The sequence below is a fragment of the Pungitius pungitius genome, chromosome 14 (genome assembly GCF_949316345.1).
Source record: "Pungitius pungitius chromosome 14, fPunPun2.1, whole genome shotgun sequence".
NCBI classification, from domain to species: Eukaryota; Metazoa; Chordata; class Actinopteri; order Perciformes; family Gasterosteidae; genus Pungitius; species Pungitius pungitius.
In genome coordinates this window covers 5,985,397-6,008,238 of record NC_084913.1, presented here as the reverse complement: position 1 = coordinate 6,008,238, position 22,842 = coordinate 5,985,397, and the positions used below count along the sequence as shown (strand labels likewise).

The following is a 22,842-nucleotide window of genomic DNA, read 5'->3' as shown; positions in this document are numbered from 1 at the left end:
GCCCGACGGTTTGTGCCAAACACACTGAAACCGTTAAGCACACTGGCTCTTTAAGCAGCCACAGGGGTGAAGTAGGATGGGTTTTCAAAGAGCAGCGCGGCCCTTTGAAGTGTCGCTGCCGGGATCTACCAGGTCTGCTTCATCAGCACTATTAGGGCTGCTGCCTCACTGCAGAGTGCTGACGACCCGGAGGGCTTTGGTCCTCGTGCATCCACGGCGAGCTGAAGGGAGGGGGGGGGGGGTGGGTGTGAGGCAGGCACAGTTCCGGCGCCGAAAACCTCCTGAAACTTTAATGATGATTTCCATCCGACGTACCTGTGAGATGACGTGAGCAGTGTGAAGCACTCAGACATCCTGACTGCAGTCAGGGAGACAACATCAATGATAATAGTTCCACACATTCTTCAAACAGACAACTCATTTTGGTTTGTCTTGACAGTTGCGGTTCTGATTTGGAATGATTTGTATGGTATTATATAGTCGGGTTTGTCCTCTCCACCTGTATTAGTATTTTGAATGAATGTGCCTTGAGCTGCAATAGCACCACGTCCACAAAAAACACCTCATTTTCTTCTCACCGTACGTACAAATGACCACAAACCAAACCTGTGTTTCCTCTGCAGTGTTCTCTCCAGCACAGCTAGAACTGAGAAATACCAAAACTTGTGCTGGGTATTTTTAGTTCTGTTCAATACTTTGGTAGATTGATGTTTGACTTGGTCGAATGTTCTTCGAACATACCATTCCAAAAGATTTTATGACAGGACATTTGCTGAGCCAGCAACCCAACTAATCAGAATAGCTCTGTTGAAAATGTAAAACTTCTTTGATGGAGGTTGGTCTGATGTCTCTCTTCCCTGAATTTAAAAGAAGAGATTTCTCAATTATTGGAGCCAGATGTGGTAATAGGAGGGTGTACCCTAAAGGTACGAGAGGGTCATTCTAGTGAACTGATGCTCTATAGCAGTGCAATTGTCTACTGTGTTAAACTCAGGTTGTTAATAGATCACTGAGTTGCACCCGTCGTGAAGTAATTTTACTAAATTAAGTTCACCAATAAACTTGAAAAATGTCTTTTCTGTGTTATCTGCATATATGATAATTGGTCGTAAGGGATGGATGATGCACATTTGTAGTGCCATCATCCAGTCAAAAGTACTCAACTATATAAACAGCACCACCAGCTGTACATTATTTCCCTAAAACTGTTATTAGGCGCAATGTGTCTGTAAACCAGTAGAGCCCCAGTAGTTTCAGTATCTTATATTGCTATCTACTTCTTTATCTGAAGCATCTGGGCTAATTTTTTTTTTTAAGTTACGTTAAATGTCAACTGATCAACGGGGTGGAAATACCCTCACCCTGTCATCCACGTTCCCACACAGTCAGATTAGATGTGCTTAACTTGCAGCGAGTCGCATCAGCACATTAAAAGACGGTCAGCTCCGCGGGGAGCAACCCCGACACCGGCGGGCGGCCCTCCAGCGCGGGGGGGAGGCGGGGCCCCCGCCGCGTTGTCGGAGCGCCGTGCAGATTTTGCTGTCCCGAGCGATGAGAAACTCAGCTGTGTAAAGCTGCTCTTCTCGAGCCGCGGCCCCCTGCATTCATGCATTTAAATGAATGGTGATTCTGTCGAACGTTTCCCCCGAGGTGTCTGACAAAAAAAAAAAAAAAAAAAACACAGAAAAAATACCTTCTGGTCATGGAAAAGTGAATGCCCCTGACCTGAGAGGTGATCTGTTTTGCACCATATGCTAATAAACCGGTAGGGCTGAAGGTCCCTGTGGTCCAGTAGGGAAACTTGCCTCCAAGCTGAAGGAAATGACTGTTGTAAACAAAGAGGGACTTTTTTGTTTTGTCTCCCGGCCATGTAGAATCTCTGGCCTTTGCGAGGTTCACAGACCAGCCTTTGTTTTCCAGGAGCTGAAACACGTTGAATTGGCCCCCGCGGTCACGCCAGTTGTTTTTGCACTATATGTGCCTTTCTGTTCACATGGCTTTAAGGCGCCTCGTGTCACCCGGGGCGAGAATATGTTTTCACTTGAGCGACACGAGATTATTATCCCACAGTGTGTATTGTTCAGGATTAATTGAAATCTAATTTTAGATTGGCTCTAAAAATACAGTGGCTATTGTGATTTTTAAGTCTGCAGTGTTTCCTTTTACTCTCGACCAATGGACAAATGTTTTTGCATGGAATGGGGGGAGTTTCTAAGGATTTGTGATTGTGATTATGAACCCCAGGGATCCCATTTCTTCAACGGTACTTGTATCCATCTCTGTGTTTTTCTCTTTCAATTTTTTAAAATAGTGCTATTAATGGCACTTTTTCTTGTCCGTGCACACAAGACTCAACGTAGACTTAATTGAAGCGTGTCTGAAGGAGAGTATCACCTCATTGCTTTAACAGAACCCCCCCCAAAAAAAAGAAAAAAAAAAAAGCTGTCTTAGTTTTAATGACGAATAATCCAGTTACAAACTCGTGGAACTCGTCAGAAAGGTTTGCCTTCCAGCTTGTGGCTTTGTGATGTGAATGGAACGTGAAGCCGGAGGAGCACCGAGGCAAAGAGAAGAGGTTTTTAGTTCAGCCTGTATTTGCCACAGACTTGCCCTCTCCTGTGACTCTGATCTGCGCGCTTCGGCTCGAGGCTCGTGTGGGCCCGGCAGCCGCCGACTGGGACTCCGGGAGCTGCCGTGTCTCTCTTTTTTTTTCGTCTCATTTTTGCTGGTGGTCTTGCTGCTCAACACGTGGATCATCTCTGCTTTGGTTGGATGGGAAAGTAACCGACGAGGAGAAGCAAATACTGTGGTAGTATGGCTTACTATTGAGTAATTTAAGCTGGTGCCATTTTGCAATCTTGCAAGTAATTGCTCGCTATGAAGATGGCTCAGTTGTACGTCAGTGCTAGCTCAATTTGAGACTTGTCATTATTTTAACATGATGTTTTCCATGTATGCTATGATTTTATTTAGTCACACCTCCCCCATCGTCTCTTCTCCTAACCCACCCAAATAAGAAGGAAAAAAAACGCTGCTTACCTCAACCATTACTGCCAGCAATTTTTTATAATCTAATGAATGTAATGTATTCATATTTCCTCGCCACACACACGTTGGAGCTTTTTCTGGTGCAGGGTTGTCTCACACATGATTTCTTCCTCCAAATAAGTAACATTTAGCCGACACCGTTTACTGCAAAGCAACGCGGTTTGCACCGCGGTTTGAACCTGAAGCAAACGTTGGTGTGCGTCTTTCGTTAAATTCCTCTTCATTCTTGCTCTCCCAGCCACATGCCGATGAAGCGCGAGGAGGTTCTTCGGGATGGTCGGATGCAGAGTGCCTGTGGCTTGGGGACGGGGGTGAACCCCCTCCAGCGCTACCTGCCCACCCAGGAGAGCTACCAGCTTCAGTTTGCAATACAGCAATTGCAACAGCAACGACTTCAGTCTCGACAATTTCTGGACCAAAGCCATCACAGACACCAGGTATATGAGGGCTCCACAGCATCGTGTTACTTGGGTCAGTCGTTTTTTGTTGTTGCTGAATGAGGGTTCATCAAAATAGTTGACCTACTTGGCTTTTTTTTGTTTTTGCGCGATGCTTTACTCAAGCCAATGAGAAAAGAGAATTATTGAGACTTATTGATCTGTAGCTCGGGAAAGCTCTCATATTTGTGTGTGCGTGTGTGTGTGTGTGTGTAGAGAATATTCCTTTACCTAAACACTGCGCCCTCCAAAGTAGTGTAAAGTACATCCACCTTAAGATGAAAGCTTTCATGTGAGCATTTTCAAACCTATTCTGCCGTTCTCCTGCCTAACTACTCAACGAAATGGTGCTCAGTTGGAATATCCTTTGTCAAACATAAGCTCCTTCCTGGAGAGCTAAACATGGCTCCTTACTCAAAGATGACATTGTCTGGCTTATCGACTCTGCTGGGTTCACATCGTAAGGTGAGTAATCAAGGAATCATGAGTGTGAAGAATGCACCGTAGGTAACGAAGCTCCATTTGTATTCCAATCACAACACACGTACAATTTTACAGTGACACTTTAGTAATGCAGCAACATTTTGTGTTTCTCATGCCTGACCAGCTGTGATGAGACGTTACTCTTCTTAGAGGCAGATTAGAACGATAAAGAGCTCGTGTTCGTTTTTGCGCTGCACACATGGGACGTTTTGAGATAAAAGACAGCACCCCTGTTTTTCTGTACATCTGCTCTGAAAGCGGATTTTGATGGGTTTTGTATCCGTCTGTGGAAAGAGAGGGTTTCATGGGACAGCTTAAAGGAGGGATGATTTGACGCAGCCGCTTCTTTCCAATCTGTCCTCAGCAAGGCGGCTGCTCTAACGTCATTGTCTTGGTCAGGCCTTAATTAATGCAATTAAGGTGGTATTTGTCTTGGCTTGGTCGGGCAGCCTTACGCGAGGCACTTTATGGACGTGATCCCATGCTTTTCCTCTGTTCCTCTCCCCTTTTTAATTTAGTCCCATAGTTGGTACAGAGTTGACCACATTTCCTTTGTTGCCGTCCCATCATACTCCTGCATGTGTTCTTTATAACACAGCCGTCCTTTTGCTCAACCCTCCCAAACTGAGCTCATAGGAACTCTGACTCTGGATATCTCTCAATCAAATCAGAGGGCCTCCCTTCCAGTCCGCTCCCACATGGGCCCCCCGACCCAGCTACGCGTATCTTTGCCTGGTCCCGGAGCGATTCATTTTCACGTCACTGAATCTCACCTCGCTGGCTTTTCTGGCTTCCTGGTGAAATCAATGAATAACTCATGAATAATCGAAAGACACAAGCGCGAGGGCCCATGTGTGAGTGTGTTCTTCTGTGAGAGGAGAATGGAGAGAAAAGGTGGGGGGGGGGGGGGGGGGGGGGGGGCGGGGGGGGGGGGGGGCGCTCCGGTCCACGTTCCAGTTACTGGGAGCAGACTGCGCGGCTCCTCCACAGGCTTGGCTCCGAGCCACCTGGCACCAACGAAAGGTGGCCTCGCTGGTCCCGCTCTAACCCGACTTGGCGACCCGAAGGCCCCCGCAACCTGGAAACTCGGCTTCTCGTTTTATCGACGCGCAAATTTCATCAGATATCCCCCTGTCACGCGCGCCCCGGGCCCCTTGAACTGTGAGGCTTGTCAGATAGCCGTATAAAGCGGCAGTGAAATAGTATTGACGTGAGATGTGGAAGGAATGTACGCAAAAGCATTCACCAGCAACTTCAAGGCCGAGTGAAATGTAGCAATACATTATTATGTCAAAAAGAAAAGAGTATTCCCCCCCCCCCCCCCCCCCCACCACCCCTTCCCTAGCCTTTGCAGAGGTCTTTTATAAACAAATAAATAACGTGAAGAATTTGCTTTTTAGTGCAGCCAACTGCAATGTGTTGTTTGGATACTGGATGGCATTTATAAATCACATTTCCCCGAAGTGGCCCGAGATTTCTCCCCCAATCTCGATTGTGATTGCTCTTCCTGCTCCTCACGGAAACAACAATCGGGGAATTCTGACATAATTTACCTGATCTCGCACCTTGTCATTCGTCCATCCTTTGTCATTTGTCAAAGTATTGAGTATTCTATTTTTTTTTACTGCCGTGCTAGTAAGGAATCTTTTAGGGGCCAAGCTTCAACGGTGCTGAGAGCCACGCTGGCTGTTGTAGACTCCTACATCCCTATTATTATTACTTGTTAATGCTCTTAAAGGTTAAACTACAATTGCAATCTCAGTTGATGAAAGAACATCCAGCGGCTCGCTAAAACTAACCTTAAATAACAGTTTTTTTTTCTTGTTCCTTAGGCTCGATTCCCAGACCAGACGCATACTCCTCACGCCGAGGCTCCCAAAACCTCATCCGGCTGCCCTCGGCCACCTTTCATGCCGCGTCCAATCCCAGCCACGGCCCCGGCCCCCTTCAGACCTCTGTTCGTCCTGCTCTCGCCCCGAAGCCGCCCAGCAGTGCCCGGGAGGGACACATCAGGAAAACGGCAACAAGCGCCTCATCAAGTAAGACCAGCTCTTCCGGGACTCAGGACTAAAGCAATAGCCCCCCGATTCTTTCCCACTCCTGGTGATAGGGTCAGGTTAGCTGAGGGTTTCACAGAGTCGGCCATGTGACTTCCACTCCTCCCCGGTGATTGCATTGATTGGCCGCTGCCCGCGGATTGAGACCCCAGCGCGTGACATCGGTGGGTTAAAGGGGATATGGCTCATCATAATGCGAGTCACAATATGTGGAATACTCCCAAATACTGCGTTTGGCCGCAGGGTGTATCTCGCTGCTCAGTAAACAACGTGATCACAGGCCTGAATTTCTGCCCCCAACTGTAAACAGAACGTGGTTAAAGTTAAAGGGACCCTGGGCTCCGCGTGCCGTTTCATTTCTGTTTGCTTTGGAGATAAGCTGAGGAGCGCAAAAAAGGGAAAATGAAAGGAAAGGAGGGAAGCGGGGCTGGACTGCCAACTATTTCCCTCACTTACTTTATAATTGTATCACTGCTAAATTTGACCAAATCACACAACAACAGCAAATTGTTTGTTTCGCGGGCTGTGCCGGTCTCTTGCCACAAAACGAATTGAATTCATTCATTGCAACTTTTTTCCGGTCCCCCGGCGATCCGGGCGGCGGAGCCGCAGAGCAGCAGCAGGCGGCGGGGCGGGCGGGCGAGCGACGCCATCGCACTGCCGGCACGGCGTTACGTTCGGTCATCTCACCTGACTGGTACCAACGGTCATCTGCTGGCAGGAGAGGAGTTAAGAGGGCAGGGGTCGCAGAATGGGTTAGGGCGGCCCGGGGTAGGTGCTGTGTTTGCTCCTGTGTGTGTGTGTGTGTGTGTGTCTTCCTGCAGTTGCCGTGTTTACCCTCTCTGCTTGTGGAATTCCAGAGCCCCCTCACACTCTCCTCTCTCCTGCATTTTTTGCGGTCGAGCGGTGTGACAGGGGGAGAGTGTGGGAAAAACGGAAGCTTCAGGGACAAAAATGCACAGATGGAAACAATGGAGAAAAGAATAAAGAGAGGGGAGAAGAAAAAAAATGACAGCAAAAAAGGAGAAAGGAGGATTTTTTTTTTTTAAATAGGGGGATAATATAATAATTCCCTTTTATTTCCAGGGCTCATTTTAGGGGCAACACAATACCTCTGTTATTGAGGCACATCTGAAATGCACCCAGTGTAGACCCAAGGTCCTAAGACGTATCATAGAAGCACTCTGCTCGGTGTATTCAAACCCTTCAAGGTCACACCTTCCTCTAACCAGCTGCTGAATGTAATAATGTACCAGCAGTGGCCTCACCTGGTCCTCCCCTGAGCAATACACCCCCCGATCATCACTGGCAGACGGTTTTCGTACTGGTTTAGGAAAAGGAAGTGGAGAGAAGTAAAAAAAAAAAACTACAATGGTGCCGTCCGATCAACTTCTTCTGAAGCCGCTGTCAGCACGAATCGAAGATCTAACGATGCTGAATAGACCTTGGCAAAGAGCGGCGGATGCCTTTTTCGAGCTCAACTCGCGTGCGTTGCACTTGCTTGAGGCGAATGTGCTTCGTGTTGGTATCTACGCAGCAGGGCAGGGCTCCCTGGTCCATCAACATACCACAGCTGCCAACTCCAAGGGGCTGCAAGGACTCAATGTGGTATAACTTCAGGGAAGGCTTTGAAAGGAGCAATTTGTAACACAAGTAAATGAGCCTGTTTGGTATTTTGTTTGTGAGGTTTTGGCTAGACGCAGCTGTAACTGCGGAAACCCGGGCTGTCGTGTGGCATTACTAATAGGGTGACAATTACAGCGCCACCATTAATGCCAGCCCTGCTGCTGCTCTCACTCCCTATTAATCAGCCACAACAGTAGTTATTTTTGCAGGATACCGTATACACACAGAAGCGGCCAAAAGTGTGTTTATGGTTAAACCTGATCCCCTTTGGTCAACCCGAATAACATCATTAGGACGTGCTGGTTACCTGAACACATAAAAAGCAGCACATCAGCCGTGTTTTTACACTGTGGACTCCGTGCTTCTCTCTGCGAGCAGTGTGAAATATTCTTTCACTTTAGGTTCGTATTTCATCCGTGCGTACGGCCAGTTCAGATTTTCTTCCCAGCCGCAGTGTTTCTGGCCGCCGCCCGCCTCTCGAAGTGACGGAGTGAGACTATTGACAAAGAGAGCGATGTGAAAAACCCAGAGGTCAGGTTTTCTTCTTCCCCCCCCCCCCCCCCCCCCCCCCCACCCTTTCAATGCGAAAGGGGTTGCTTCCTGTCGAGGTATGCCACGCTTAAAGTGGGCCAGTTCTATTTGTGGTTGTGTAATGGTATGAAAGAACAACTGTGCAGTCCCTTACAAGGCGGCAGTGTGCACCCTCATTACCTTGTTAATGCTCCTTTGGCAGGTTGCTGTTATGGGGGCGAGAGGTTAATGCTAGCTAAGCTTTATTTATTGTTCCCCCCCTAAAAAATGCTTAGCAGATTTAAGGTATGAAGTTGCAGACGTGTCTGCTCCCGCGCTGCGCTTCAACGGGGCTTATAATGGTTTACTCTTTCAAAACACTGTTTTTGCTTTCTGCTCGTTTGGGGAAAAAAAAAAAATCGTCCTCCTGTATCTGTGTGAGGCAAATGTACGCTGCGGTATTAACTGTTCCCCCCCTTTGACAAAAGACTACGCCTACCCCTTCTGTGCCTGTAGCAATTACCCTCAGGTGCCCACTGTCAGCAATCGACACGACAATCTGGTGAGAATCACATCGCCCACAAGGACAAGCAGCTGGAATTTGGCCCGTCTTGTCACCATAGCTCACGAGAGGCACTCAGCAACAACACTTGGCCCCCACACCAGCCTCGGATGGCTGCACACACACACACAACACACCTTTAGAAACTGACTCCACTTCTCTCCTGTCAGACTATGACTCATCAGACACTCTGCTCACAAGTTGCCACAGTTTTCAGCTGCTGTTTAGTTGTTGTTGATTTTCAGCGCTGACGCGTTGGGATCGATCAGGTGACCTGTGCCGTGGGGATGAGCGGCGCTTTTCAGATACAGTTTGTTTTCGTATTGGATAACACCTCGTGGAGCGATCTTTTCGGTCATCGCCGACTCTAATTGTGTCATCTTCTTCTTCTTCTTCTTCTTTTTTTTTTAACAGGCAGACGTCCGCGGAGAGTTCAGCCAGTGGCCGTCATGTGGTCTACGAAGCCGTCTGTGGTAAAACAGGTGGGTCTGGTGCTGCAGTTCCGCACACACTTAGTACCAAGCTGCAACTTGGCCGGTCGGTGCTGCAGTCCTTGGGCCGGTTGGAGGTTTTGCCCCCTCTCTCTATGCCAGTGTCCCTGATCACAGCCAGCCATAGTGGACATTCCCCATGGAGGACCGATACACACCACTGACTGGGGGGTTTTTGCCCGGCTTTAGCCCGCTTAGTGGTTTTGTAGCATATGTGAACCTATTCTGCACATGATTAACTTCACATAACTATATCACTTAATGGTAAATAGTGTAAAAACTTACCAGAATTTGTCCAATTGAGGTTTTATTTGCTACTATAACCCACTTTAAGGTTTCTACCCAAAACAGCCGGACCTCAACCGGCATAAAGGAATTCACCAGTGCTGTAATTAGCCATTCCATCATATTTTTTGCACCGGTGCAACAATACCGGTCAGATTACTGCAGAAAGATAAAGAAGCACAGCACGGATGACATCTTCCTCTTGTAATGAGATCCAGTGATGGGAACAGCTCGAGCGTTCCCATCTGTTGGTCATTCCTATGCAGTCGTAATCACTGTCTGTCCGCCAAGAGGGCCGTCCAGTTGTGCCCCAGAAATCACACTGAGAGAATGAAAAATGTAGCTCGGCCTTTGCTAAGTGCATTATGAGTAATGCACTGCAGTTGTGGTTGCGTGCGCTCACGTGGGCTCCGCCGTCCTGCCCTATTTCCACAACTCTTTCCATCCTGAGCAAAGCGTGGAGCTCGGTGCAGTAGCAGTGATATTAGGCCGCTTGCGCCGATGCACACATCTGTTTGCCTGATCAAGAGCTTTTTTCCATAGACCCACTATACGTTAGCATTAGCAATTCATACCATTCATCACGTCACGTGGCTCCCACAGTCAAGACGGTCTCTCAGCATTTGGAAAAACACAGTAGCTGTGCACCACCCAGTAACCCCCCCCACCCACACCAGCAGACCCCCCCTCACCCGCACTCCCACCCACCCCAAATTCAGTGCGTGTGTCTGTGACCGTCACCCCCCCCCCCCCCGAAACTGTGGAGGCTGGCTTAAGTTAACAAACATCTTATAAACTCATCAATTACTGTAACTGGATCCGTTGGGAGAAGCTTCTGAATTTTCGTGCGTGCATTTTTTCCGTCGCTCGGGGCTCAAAGGTTTTTTTTTTTGGTGGGGGGGGGGAGAAGCTTTGCTCTTAACTTTAAAAAAGTGTCTTAACTTAAGAAGAAGAAGAAAAAATGTCCCCGTAACGAAACCAGTTAGCAAGGCAGGTTGCTGTCAGAATGCGACTCAGTGGGGTGCGCCGGAGGGAGGAGGCTGTTGTTAGAGGGGGGGGGAGCAGCCTTTGTGGGGGCTCCGGAGTGCGTCAGGTCCTTCTGCCTGCCCCGGTGTGCACCTTTGTAGCGAGATGACTGAGGTCCGCTGATTGACTCTGACAGGGAGTTAGAGCGGGTCCAAACGCAGAGCATTCTCTATGATCAGCTGTCAGCCGCCATTAATCACACCCTCCCTTTGTCTCTCTCTCTCTGGTGCGCTCTCTTAATCTCTTCCTCTCTTTGCTCGCACAAACCCCCCTTTATTCTCTGAAAACTCTTCCTGCGGGCCTCACCCCTTTTTCCCCCCCCCCGTTTTCCTTCCCCACTTCTTCTGCGCTCAGTTTTGACACGAGATGAAGGGAGGTTTTTTTTTTTTTGATGAGGACCGATCAGAGCTCGCTAAACCGAGATTATATCGACCGCGTGTGTTTTACGACGCTTCCCTCGGAGTTCTCAGGGCTCAACAGCTGGTGACTGGGGAGATTTAGACGGAAACGAATGCCGCACTTGTGATGTTTTAAAGGGAGTCTGATCATGTTAGGGCGGATAGCTCAGGTCTCTCCTCCATCAAAATAAGACTGCGTGGTACCCTGTTGAGAGAGGAAGGCAGTTATTGGTAGCCATCCATTTTTCACACGTGTGGTGTAAGTTTGATCTGAAGCGACGCTGTTGGACATTTCTGTTTATATAATTATTCTTTGCCACTGTACATTGACCACTTCTTCCGTCCTTTTTAGTTCTTTTTGGAGAGGGACAATACATGCATGCAGCAGTCGTGTCCTCCGATTTGAAGTCAGGGAGATGTTTTCGTTTTCCAGTTAGTCGGGCAGGCCCCACGATGTAAAAGAGCACCAAAATAAACAGAGTGTGCAGGGAGCGAATGAAAGGAAATACTGTTTGGCAGCACGAATAGTGCAACTCTAACCGTACTCGGAATGCCTTTTTCTACCGGATGCCTGGCCTCGAGCCAGCAGATAGGATGAGTAGCCGGAGGAGGGGGGGGGGGGGTGTTTGAGAATGAAGGCACAATCAGACAAAAAGGCGAAGCGCGGAGATGACGCAGGAGATCCGCTGGTAACCAACTGGACCAAAAGTTTAAAACATCAACAAAACATTTCACCGGGAGGGTTTCACTGCGAAGCTCTTCCAGGTTTGACCTTGACGCTGTTGGGGGGCTGTGGGGGAAAGTTTTTATCGTTCTATCCCTGTTCAGAAATGATACTTTGATCTATTGATTCCCAAGGTCTCTCTGCGTACCGCAATCTGTTCCAGGGCCAGGAGCCCGGCCACAGATGACATGAAAGCGACCGGCGGCCCGCCCCGCCCCTCTGCTGGCCCGACAGGTGTCTCTGCATGTAACCACATCCCTCACAGAGGTGTATTTTGGGAAAGGACAAAAGCCACAGATGGAAGCGTCACAGACATCAAACGGGGGGTCCTATCGAATGTCCCCATGATCCAGCCCCACGCAAGAGGATAGTCTTCCAGGCCAGGAACTCCAGGGCTTTGATGCAGGTCGGGATTCTATCTGCTCAGCCCGGCCTTCGATGGCCTCTTCAGCTCCATCCCGACCTGCCCTCCCTCCCTCTGGTCACCCTACACCCGTCCCTGTGCGCTTGTCCCACCGACACCGCCGAAGACTTCACCGACAGATGGCCTTCATCAGATGGCTCGTCATTGACAGCGTTTCGATTTTATCTTCCTGAAAAGTTCTACAAACAGCACGAAAGGACGCAAAGAGAAGGATGAGAAGGATCAGGCAGTCCAACTCCAGGTCCTTGTTTGACGTTGCTGCCCCATCATACACGTTGGGAAGGATGTGCTTGGTTGTAGCATCCTCGGCACGACGATGTAGCGATGTTGCTGGGATGGTTAAGTTGTAGATCAAGATCAGAATACAGTTGGATTGTCATTATTCCTCTGAATTGTCGGGATGTGGATGTTGTTTTTTTTTTTTTTTGATGGACCAAAAGTAACATTTTTTGTAGACTAAATGAGTGTTATTGGGTCAGTAATTATTTACTGTAAATTGTCGACCAAACAGCCTATTTGGCCATTTCTGTAGCTGAAGGCATCAAGACGTTGTGCGGCTATGCACAGCCTTGACTACAACGAAGGTTAACATTGCTCTCAGAGATCAATGCTCATGTGGATATTCTGTTGCTTTGTGGCCGTTTAGCGAGTTAACTCAGGGTGTGTTGATAGAATAAAACCATTTGTGTTGAATATCAAAAGATTCCGAATATTTGTGGTGACTTTGAGCGCAATACTTGAATGTCGTGCATGTTTTTATCATATCAACTGATGATTGTCATCATAGTCTTTTTGTACAGTCGTTTTTAACGCGGTAACACAGAACTGCTTTTAAGTCCATTTTATTGGGGTATTTTTTTAGTAATGATGTTTAACTCAATCTTGTTGATTTACTACTTTGGGCCAGTGCATGATGTGTTGCAATTGTCCAACAGCAGAATCAAAATCAATGCGTTTGGTCTCCTGTGGTTGATACTAAGTTGTTTACAGTCAGAACGTTTACTCTGTTTTGTAACGGATTGTGTAAAACACACGTGCATGGAATTGTAATATTTTTTTGAATCATCGAGTGACAACATCGAACAACATTAAAATGAACGCGTAGAAAACGTGCCGATCGTGTGCCTTCATGTGTTTGTTCACGACTCACTGGACCTCTTAGCTATTCATCAAAATTGACCCCATTACCCTATCAAATAAAGTGCTCTAAAATACTAAACAAAAACACTCCAATAACAATGAAATTCGAACAATTCTATCCAACTGTTCATTTTTAATTAAAAAAAAAAGGTGTTTCCAAGAGTAATAGGAAAAACATTTACAGTTTGTGATGTAGTTAAGCGTTCACTTAGTGACATACGTCGTCTCATACAACAGAAAAGGCTGCACTTAAAACACAAAAATGTGTTGTCTTACAGAGGTAAACATAAAACCATGGAAATGTAACTTTTCCAGCATGTTTTTTTTTTTTTTTTTTTCCCAAGTGTCATTTTCTCAGCCCCAGACAAACAGCGCGGGGGGGGGGCCTCCACGCCGTCGGGCCTCCGGCGCCGAACACTCGACGGTGTCCCGCGTGCGTCAGAGCCCGAAAGGGTTTTGTTTGCTCTCGACAAACGAAATGAGCTCCGGTTTCCCACCCGGTTCGACGTGTTCCTCGTGGTCGCTTTTCTCCTTTCGACTGCACTCGGGGTTTTTCTTTTTTGTCTCCACTACGAACGCCCCGGTCTTTTTGAAAGTCAACTACGGCTCTCTTCCTCCTGCGAAGTGACACTGGAGGAACCGGCCGTTCGAAAAATGCTGGAATAAAAGAAAAGTACAAACAAAGAGAGAGAAACAAGGGTTGGGGGTGGGGGGGCAATGGACAGAGAAGAGGTCTGACGGGTCTGAGAGTGCTGTTGGGTGGAGTGGTGTTTGAAGGGTCTTCTCGGTAAATGCTGCCAATGATTGCGGGTGGAGTGCATCTTTTTATTTAAAGGGGGGGGGGGGGGGGGGAGAGAGAGAGCTCAGGCAGGGCTGAAGCAGGGGTTGGAGGTACTTTTTGTGGGGCAAAGTCAACCCCTCACACCCGCTCCTCCTGAGTCGTGATGGGGGGAGGAGGGGGGAGGGGGGGGTCACATCTCACTCTTCCCCCCCCCACCCCCCCCCCCCCGAAGGCCCCCGGGATGTTTTAGCTGCACTTGCAGGACTTGACGACCATGTTGGAGAGCTGCTCGACTTTAGGGGAGCGACCCACATAGTAGAGGATGGTGAGGGGCTCCAGGTCCTGAGGGACGCAGCAGGGCGACGCCGAGGCTTCCGGGTTCAACGTGTTGTACAGGCTCAGCAGCTGTGGGAGAGAGAGGGTCCGAGGGAGATGGGGGGGGGGATCAGCCCGTGAGCGTATATATATAGACCCACAAGCGAAAAGTGCAACGTGCCCCGCGGCACTCGAGCCTCACCGAGCTGTGGGTGGTGTCTGCGCTGCGTAGGTAAGGACAGGGGCCCGAGCAGAAGTTTGCGTAGTACCCTTCCGGCTGATGGATCCACCTCCAGCCCAAATCCTGCCGGAAATTAATAAATAGCGAGCGGACACAGCAGTTCTCCTCGTAATTGCTGCGAAGGAGGGAGGACACACAGAGGGTTAGACTCACAGGATTAACTTTGCCGTGTTCACAAATAAACAGTTGTATACATTTTTTTTTCCTCCCTGTGGGCACACGGCCAAAGACGAGAAGTTCAGAAATTCCACCCTTGGGTGTGCCCTTATTTTCCCCTCCTTGGAGCGGGCCCAGGTGCCTTTGGTGTTGCCTGTCAGCCTGACAGAGGAGATCCAGACGCGAGGAGACGGCGTGCAGAGGGGAGGTGGCGTTTGCTGGTACTGGGACGGATTCAGACTTGTGTGTTTCGGGCTAATACCTCTGTCATGCTCGTCCATGTGATTAACACGCTTAATTCCGTGTATTCAATGGCCAGGTACTCTTCTTGCATGTCGTCTTTTTAAGGCGTGGAGGCTTACACCCCCCCCCCCAAAACCCAGCCCCACCCTGCACATATCGAATCACAAGAACTGAAGTTTTTTTTTGCCGTACTTGAAGCAGTAGTTGGTGTCGAGCGCCCGCTTCCGCCTGCGTGAGGAGAACTGGGCATCCAGCCTGTGGGGGGGCAGCATCATGAGGATGAGGTGGGGGTAGAGCTGCTCCTTTTGTTTTCTGGCGTCATAGTCGGCCTCCGTACCTGCAGGAGACAGACACTTAGTCCGCGGCACACCAGAGAAAACTGCAGATTTACGGGAGAACCGTGAAGACGCCTTTTTTTTTTTTTTACTTCAGCGGAGCCGCGTCTCAACTCTGATCAGTGTGGTCAGCTGGAGCTTTTACAGGAAGATCCCGTAATATGCAGGGAAAGGGCTTCACTCGTTTCTGGCTCACTTTTCCACCCTTTTCCTTATTCACCACTGGCCTCAAGCTTCCCCCCCCCACCCCTGGGCCTGCGTCTGCTCATCCGATCTGCCGCTGATAGCTAAAGCAGTGGATATCTCAAGAGAGAGAGAGAGAGGGAGACAGAGAGAGAGGGAGGGATGCTGCTGTTGGATACGTACGCCCCTTCTTTAATTTCGGGGGCCAAGCGCCTGAGCGCCGTGGCAGCACATTCCTTGCGGCCGAGCCAGTCGGGAGTGTTTCCCAGGGATCGAGGGCCCGGGGGCCCCCGGGGGCCCCGGTGCTAAGCGAGATACCAGATCGATTTGCGTTCCCATGCTCCCGCGTCTCTCTCTCTCTCTCTCTCTCTGTCTCCCCCCTCGTCTTAGAAAGGAAGCCCATTATCTAACCAGCAAGACCTCGATGGTTATTGCTGCTGGAGGAACATGTTGGGGACTAGATGAAAGGAGAACTTTTTTTAGACCGTATTGTGGATGTTATTGTTTTATAACCACTCACCAGATTCTCATTCGTTGTAGGAAAGTCTGCTCTAGACGAGAACAGCACAATAGGAGACTAAATAAACACCTATATATATATTTGGTTTGGCAGTAGGTTACATGAAATAAATGGAACATATGTCCCACTGAATTTGAACCATGACTCATCCATTCATCTGTAACCATTGGTATTTGTATTTTTTAGAGCTTTTTATTTTATATATTTTCTAGTCACACGGCCACGAGCCAAAATGTGTCTGACTGCCAATCTAAATCTAATCTTAAATTTGAACAATCTTTCGGGAAAAAAAAAAACAGGATCGATTGCGGCTGCAAATCCGAACGATCTAAATTCATTCCACATCATGGAGGTATTGAACGCGTTCTCACCTTTGAACTTGACCTCCAGCACCTCGTTGGCGTTCTCGATGATGTCCCCATTGGGCCTGAACGTGTGGCAGGGACAATGCACGCTGATCTCCATGCCGAGGTTGGTCTCTGAGGACGAAACGAGAGCCGAGAGCCTGTGAGGAGCCGGCTCTTTCTCTCCCGAGGCCGCTTTGCTTCATTTGGAAGGAACCTGACCTCATTGCTATTTGGCAGCGGACGATATTAAGGAGCGATGCGAGAAAAAAAAAAAAAAAAACTAGTCGTGTCCCACTCACGTCTGTACATCAGCCATTCTCTCACTGTCTCTGTGACATCGAAGGACACCCACTCAGGAGTTCCCTTGGTCAGGACATTCTTGCCCCCGATGTAGCGCTGTTTGGCTTTGGGGTCGTCTTTCTGGAGGATCTGTGAGGAAAGATGAAAATGTGACCCAGCTGCATAAACTCTCTTTCTTTCTTTCTTTCTTTCACACACACGCACACACACACACACACGCGCACACACACACACAGAACCAGAGCTGTCTGTCTGAGCCAGACTCTCCAGGATGCCTTGGGCCAAATGTCTACTCTTCATGGAAAAAGTGACTCCTGTTGATATCCCCCTTTTTTTGCAAGTTAATGCCTGTGCGTTGCCCCCCCCCTGCCAATGAGAACCATGGCTGCCCTTTACGTCGTTACACTTTCGCTGCCCCCCCCCCCCCCCCCGAATGATACAAACCCGACTACGGAAAATTGCCACTGTGGTCCAGACATTCCTATCTCACCCCTCTGAACAAAGGTGTTTATCTGTATGCAGGGACGTGTGTGTTTGGGTGGTGAGCCCCCCCCCCCCACCAGCAGTGCTCTGGATAACCAGGTTCCTGAACATTGTCAGCATCTAATCTGTCTTCCTGTGGGAACGAGGGGCCCGAGTCGACCCTCCTGCCAATCAACGGCGTCCTCAAAAGTGTGGGGGCGAGCGAGCGGCTCCGTTTACTGCCCCCGGCGGGTGACCTTGCCTCCCCTCGGGGGGAAAAGGGAGGGGGGGGGGGGCAGCCTGCATTGGGCGCCCGGAGCTCTGCCTCCGAGGCGGAACGCGGTTCCGGAGACGCTTGTCTCCCTGGGCAGGAAATGTTGGAACCCGATCATTACTCCGAGTGTCTCACGGGAGGTTAATGAGGAAACCCAAAAGAAAAGAAAAAAATCCAATCTTGTCACCCCCCCCCCACAGAGACATCTTACAGATGCCTGCTTTACCACAGGACATCCTCATAAACACACACACACACACACACACACACGCAGGTGCAGTTCCACGTACGGTGGCTGTGAAGCTCTTGACTTTGTGGAGTGCGTTTGACCGTGAGCACGTGGAATAATGATCAGCACTCAAAAAGAGGAGAGAGGGAGTTGGACACCCCAATATAAATGTTTTCATCCTTCTAGCTGCCCCCGCGCAGGCCTTTCTGAGGGAAACGGAGCACATGAAACCCCCCCCGACACACACACACACACACACACACACACACCTGGTAGAGCTCAATCCTCTGCTCGTTTCTCTTGGCGCCGGCGTTGGGGATCCGCAGGGCTCGAAACTCGGCCCGGAATAAGTTGGAGGAGTTCTTCTCCATGGTGGAGACGTTGAAGCGGAATACCTTGGAGGTGATGCCCTTGGGGCAGTAGGGGAGGTCATCTGCGGGTAAAGTGGAAAGGATGACTTTTAAGAGGCTTTTAATATCTCCTTCAAAAAGAGATCAGACTCTCATTGTTTTTTCTTTTTTTCAGAATCTCTTTAAACTCTTACCCATCTGTTACCTCCGAGTGATCACGCCGTTGAGGCCACTTTTACACTATTTTTCCTCCCAGAATTGGACATTCTTCTGATTATTGATAAACCTTTTTTTTTTTTTTTTCAGAGGATTCCCCTCTACGAGTTTATATAGTTTGCAGATAAAAGCAAGCCCTTATTATGATTTGTTTTTACTATTTCTACTCCAGAGAGAGTTTGGCCGTTACCACCAGCCATCTGCTTGTACTTTGTGCGGTCCGCGTTAGCAACAAGTCAAAGTCATGAAATGAAAACCAAATGTCCCATGTGGTGGTGGTGGAGCCGGCTGCAGTGGGACGGCAGGGTGCTCCTCCTCCTCCTCCTGCTCCCAACAGGTGCTCCGAAGGGGGCTCGGCCGCGAGCCAAGTACCCCCCCCACCCCCACCCCCCCCCGTGGGCTGTGATCCAGGAGGGCGACCGAGTGCACGCCTTTGACAGGCAGCGACATGCTGTCGACGCGGCGCGTGGGAAGGCGACGGCACGCCGGATCCTTCTGCTGGATCCGCTACGTTCTAAAGGCGAAAGGCCCTCAAAGACAACCACGTCCCACCACCTTTTTACACACCGTAACACCGTAGAGCAGTTTTGTTATTTTTACAGGGCCGAGCACATGCAGCGTCGAGCAAAACAGGCACAAAGCAAACTTTTTATGGGCCAAATGGAAACAGTCATTTACGGCCAAGCCGTTGCTAATATATTACCCGAAGTTTGTATTTTATTAACCCGGGCCTCGGATTCGCTGGTGGCTGAAAGGTGCATTGCAACTTTGGATCGGTTGTTTTGTGTCACGCCGAAGGAACTTGCAGAAGTATCTGTACTTCATTTGACCCATTATCCTATTTCAGAGTCCTTCCAGTCATTATCTCATATTTCCACAATGTTTTTCTTTTCAACTTTCCCTATTTATAGGTGACCTTTTTCAGCATTCGTCCGCAGCCAGATATCTGTCCAGTGTTTCCACACAATCTATAAGGAGGAAACCTCAGTAGCCTCCGCCCCCCCCTCCCACCCCTCTGCACCCCCCAACAGGAGGTGGAAAGCCCCACTTTGAGGGGAGATTTGAAATTCTAATCAAGTCTTTGGTTTCCTTTTGGATGACCTCATTTTTCCTATTGCAATGGTTTTAGGTGGATTTCACATTAAGGCTTATTTTTGCCAAGGGTCTGAAAGGTAATTTGTTCCACGTTGGTAAGTGGAAGGGGTTGCTTGCATAATTAAATTAAATACATTGAGCAATTCTGTGACCTCCCATCAGTTGTTTAAAGAATGTTGACATAAGTGTAACTTGTTTGAAACGGACAGATTTATGTCAAAAATAAGTTTCATTGGACTTTTGATTCCAGATGTAACTCCACTCAAAAACGAATGATAATTTGATGGAAGTAAGCAGAGTAGGTATATGTTGTAGTTAATAAGTAGTCATTTGGATTTACAGTCAACCATTCTCATTAACGCATTTGCTTTGTGGTACACATGTGAAAGCCAGGATGACAACACAGACGCTTCAGTTCATCTAATGCTCGCATTGTTACCTAAAATAGTTGATTTTAAATGGACGCTTAGTGAGGGATTTAGGGGGGGGGGGGGGAGTTGTTCAGGAGATCCTGGGGACAGATGTTTGAAGAGCTCTGCTGTAACCCCCCCCCCCACCCTGGCTCACCCTCCAGTGTCTGGGATCCCCCTATGACAAAATAAATACAAAAATGAAAACTAGAGGGTCACCCCTCGTTGCCCTTTCGCCGGGCGGATCGTCCGCCGTGTCAGTCCCTCCAAAGCTTTGTGGAGGTAAACAAAGGAAATAGGAAGCACAAGGCAGCAGGTGCTGGCCAGCTGCTGAGTTGTCTACTGGGTCTCATAGGACGCATTGTCTCAGTCTAAACTTTTGACTGGTACTGCGCATAGATAATGTTTAGTTTTGATAATACAGATTCGCAAAGCTGCTTTTGTATCTGAGGAGTCATGCTTGGTGGCTTCGGCCCCTCCAGCAGATGAGATAATGTGACGGAGCTCTGCTCTGCAGTTGAAAAACAACTTCTTTTTTTTTCGCACTTGATTAAGGATGAGGAAGCGAAAAATTGGTTCCGGCGTGGGAGTTGGGAGGGGTGTGTTAGTGTGTCTGTGTGTGTGTGTGTGAGGGGGGGAGGACGGGGGGGTTTGGGAACCAGCCAAAGACCTCTGTTTCTGTTTGCTCGGATGACATCATCTTTCGACTGTCCTATATTCCAGATACCCTGCTGTCCTCAGCGTTAGTGCTCTTTTTTCACTGACCCAACACTGAGTCAAGTATTGGCTCGAAATTTCACTGAAACTGCAGGCTTCAGTGTGCTGGGCTTTCCTAATGTAACAGGCATCGGGTTCCAAGGATCTTAATGTGTCAAAGGTCATCATTCAGTTTGGTTCTCTTTTTATCAAATGTCTTCCACGGTATTTGGTTGATGATTCTGATGACCAGAAAAGGATGAAATATGGCTGCCCAGTCTCAATATACTTAAGCCAGTGATGCAGTGAATGTAAAATGCATTATATTCAGCAGGAATGAGGCAAAATAATCAAGGCCACAGACGTGATGTTCCTTTATGCAGCCACATGCCCCGCTCTCTTTCTAATGATCTAATCCTAATGTATTTGTTGGATTTGCCAATAGATTTTTCTGGAGAGGCCGTCAAGCGTGTGGTAGGTCATGTTCACGTCTCGTGTTATCACCCACGCCATGGCCTCCTCATCACGGATGGCACTCCTTGGGCCTCTGTTTGCTTTGGGAGATCTCGCAACCTCTGACCAGGGGATTAACCCTGAGCCGTGTATTTTGAGTGTCAGAAGCACTTTGTGGGCCCCGTGAAACAGATTCGATTCAGGACTCAGGCGGAGGCTCTGGTTTATGTCACAGCAGCACAAACACCTGTTGATTTCAAAATGGCAACACCCTGCACCAACCGGTCTCTGACTCTGAAAAGGGACAAATCAAAATGGTCCACTTAAAAAAGCGTTTCACTTTGGAGGACCAGCCGTTGGGTTAGCTTCTGTTACTGTTTTTTTTGGAACAATCAATAGACCATACACAGGAAATACCAATATGGATGAACAAGGGGATTAGATCATTACTGAGAGAGCCACTCAGCTCCTTGCTACCGGAGAGAAATAGACGGGAAATAGAAGTGAGAGACTGCTCACGCTGCATGAAATATATTGGGGAAACTCACAGCCAGAAAATGGAAATGAGGTATTGGAGTTGGCAATAAATACTATAGACCTAACTGCCTGAGAATTTTCCCTGCTTAGGAATGTGTCAGACTTAGGCTGCAGTTCCCATGGCTTTGGTGCGAGGTATGTATGAGGAATGGTGCTCATTCCAATTAGACTGTTTACTTTGCCCTCTCCACCGTGCGCCGCTCCACTGCAGGCGCGTCTGTGCGTAAAGGCACCGACCCCAGGTCACTGAGCGTAAACTGGGGAAGCTAGACACCTGCTTTTGTCATATACCTCGCATATAATACGTTTTCAATTGAAGCCAGGATAAAGAATCTATATAGATTCGCACAATGACGTTTAAAAGGTTTTTTGGGTTACGTTTGGGCGGCTAATGTTGGCTGAAAGGCGCACTTGGCAAAGCAAATCATTGTGTTTTAATCACTCACACTTCCACACCAAAAGGTCTTCTGTGGCTTTTGGATGAGCCTCAAAAAAAACACCAGAATGATTAAAAACAATAAACTTACTGTTTTCCGGCGGACCATTGATCATGTTGAACTTGTAAATCTCTTTGGCATAGTAGTCAGTCTCCGTGTTATCCTGTCCACAGCTCTGATGCCGTTCTCTTCCCAGCTCCTCAATGAGCTCCTTGGTGCTGTTGTAAAGGGCCAGGACCTGAGACGGTACCTGACTTGGACCTGTTGTTTGAGGCGGACTGGTCAGCCGGAGTTTACTGAGAATCTGTCCCCGCACCGCCTCCACTCTTTTTTTCCTAATGTGGCCAATGTCCACAGTGGTGCACGTGGATAGCGACAGAGTCATTGTCACACAGTTTGAAAGGAGGAAAAGCAGAAGTGCATTTCCCAGATTCATATTTCACTACGTACTCACAAACGAGGGGTGTCAAGTGAAAAGAGGAAGCAATTTTCCGATTTGAATAGAATCCCCTTTCCCTTTTCATTCAGGTCGTTAGTGAGTCTTGTTCCAGAAGGGATCCCATTTTCTCAAGTGCTATGTCATCTTTGCAAAATGACCATTTGCGTGGGAGCAAATCCGTGTCATTTTGAAAAAACACTCTCAATTCTTCAATCAAACCCGTTGTACTACTCTTCATTACCCCCCGTATCTCATGCAAGCACGTCCTAAGTATCTTCGTGAGTTTTATAGTGTGCCGATCTCTGCACCCGCAGCTCAGTCTCAGTCTCAGTCTCACTGCATCTACCCGGTGGAGTCAGTGCGTCTCTGTGCTCCTTCGCTGCAGTCCGGGCTCAAACACACTGCGGCGCGCTCCACGCTGCCTCGTGCTTTATAGCCACTGGCTGTGACGTTTCCAAGGCAGGGGGCGGCAACCTTTAGCCTCCGTCCTATTCTTAAATGCTTTTAATTTGGACTTTTGAGAAAATTTTTCGTAAAACTGCGATTTCCTAAAAAGCGGCTCTCGACCAAAGGCGCTCGAGCGTTATGTCAATGGAATTATGTTGGTCCTGC

General features: G+C 48.5%; 2 protein-coding genes across 2 annotated transcripts in view; one reads left to right on the top strand and one right to left on the bottom strand.

Moving 5' to 3' along the window:
• ttll5 (tubulin tyrosine ligase-like family, member 5) overlaps positions 1-13,183 on the top strand; it is a 40,343-nt gene extending 27,160 nt beyond the window's left edge. Inside the window, 6 exon segments of the mRNA XM_062557278.1 lie at positions 3,287-3,485; positions 5,801-5,861; positions 5,864-5,989; positions 5,992-6,007; positions 9,138-9,205; positions 11,782-13,183. Coding sequence (XP_062413262.1) covers positions 3,287-3,485; positions 5,801-5,861; positions 5,864-5,989; positions 5,992-6,007; positions 9,138-9,205; positions 11,782-11,834 — 523 coding nt within the window. The 3' untranslated portion in view covers positions 11,835-13,183.
• An 865-nt stretch (positions 13,184-14,048) lies between these two features.
• tgfb3 (transforming growth factor, beta 3) lies at positions 14,049-22,633 on the bottom strand. The gene is made up of 7 exons (XM_037486897.2): positions 21,882-22,633; positions 17,867-18,030; positions 16,632-16,761; positions 16,357-16,464; positions 15,140-15,284; positions 14,510-14,663; positions 14,049-14,397 (listed from the first exon to the last, which is right to left on the bottom strand). The coding sequence occupies exons 1-7, from the start codon at positions 22,225-22,227 to the stop codon at positions 14,239-14,241; spliced, it is 1,206 nt and encodes a 401-aa protein (XP_037342794.1). The 5' UTR covers positions 22,228-22,633; the 3' UTR covers positions 14,049-14,238.
• Between the last annotated feature and the right edge of the window lie 209 nt (positions 22,634-22,842).

Excerpts from the sequence above, each read along its gene's own strand:
- tgfb3 (XM_037486897.2), bottom strand. The coding sequence starts at position 22,227 with ATGAATCTGGGAAATGCACTTCTGCTTTTCCTCCTTTCAAACTGTGTG. Across the intron at positions 16,762-17,866 it reads AGAGGATTGAGCTCTACCAG|ATCCTCCAGAAAGACGACCC; the intron begins GTGTGTGTGTGT and ends CTTTCCTCACAG. Across the intron at positions 16,465-16,631 it reads AGAATGGCTGATGTACAGAC|AGACCAACCTCGGCATGGAG; the intron begins GTGAGTGGGACA and ends TTTCGTCCTCAG.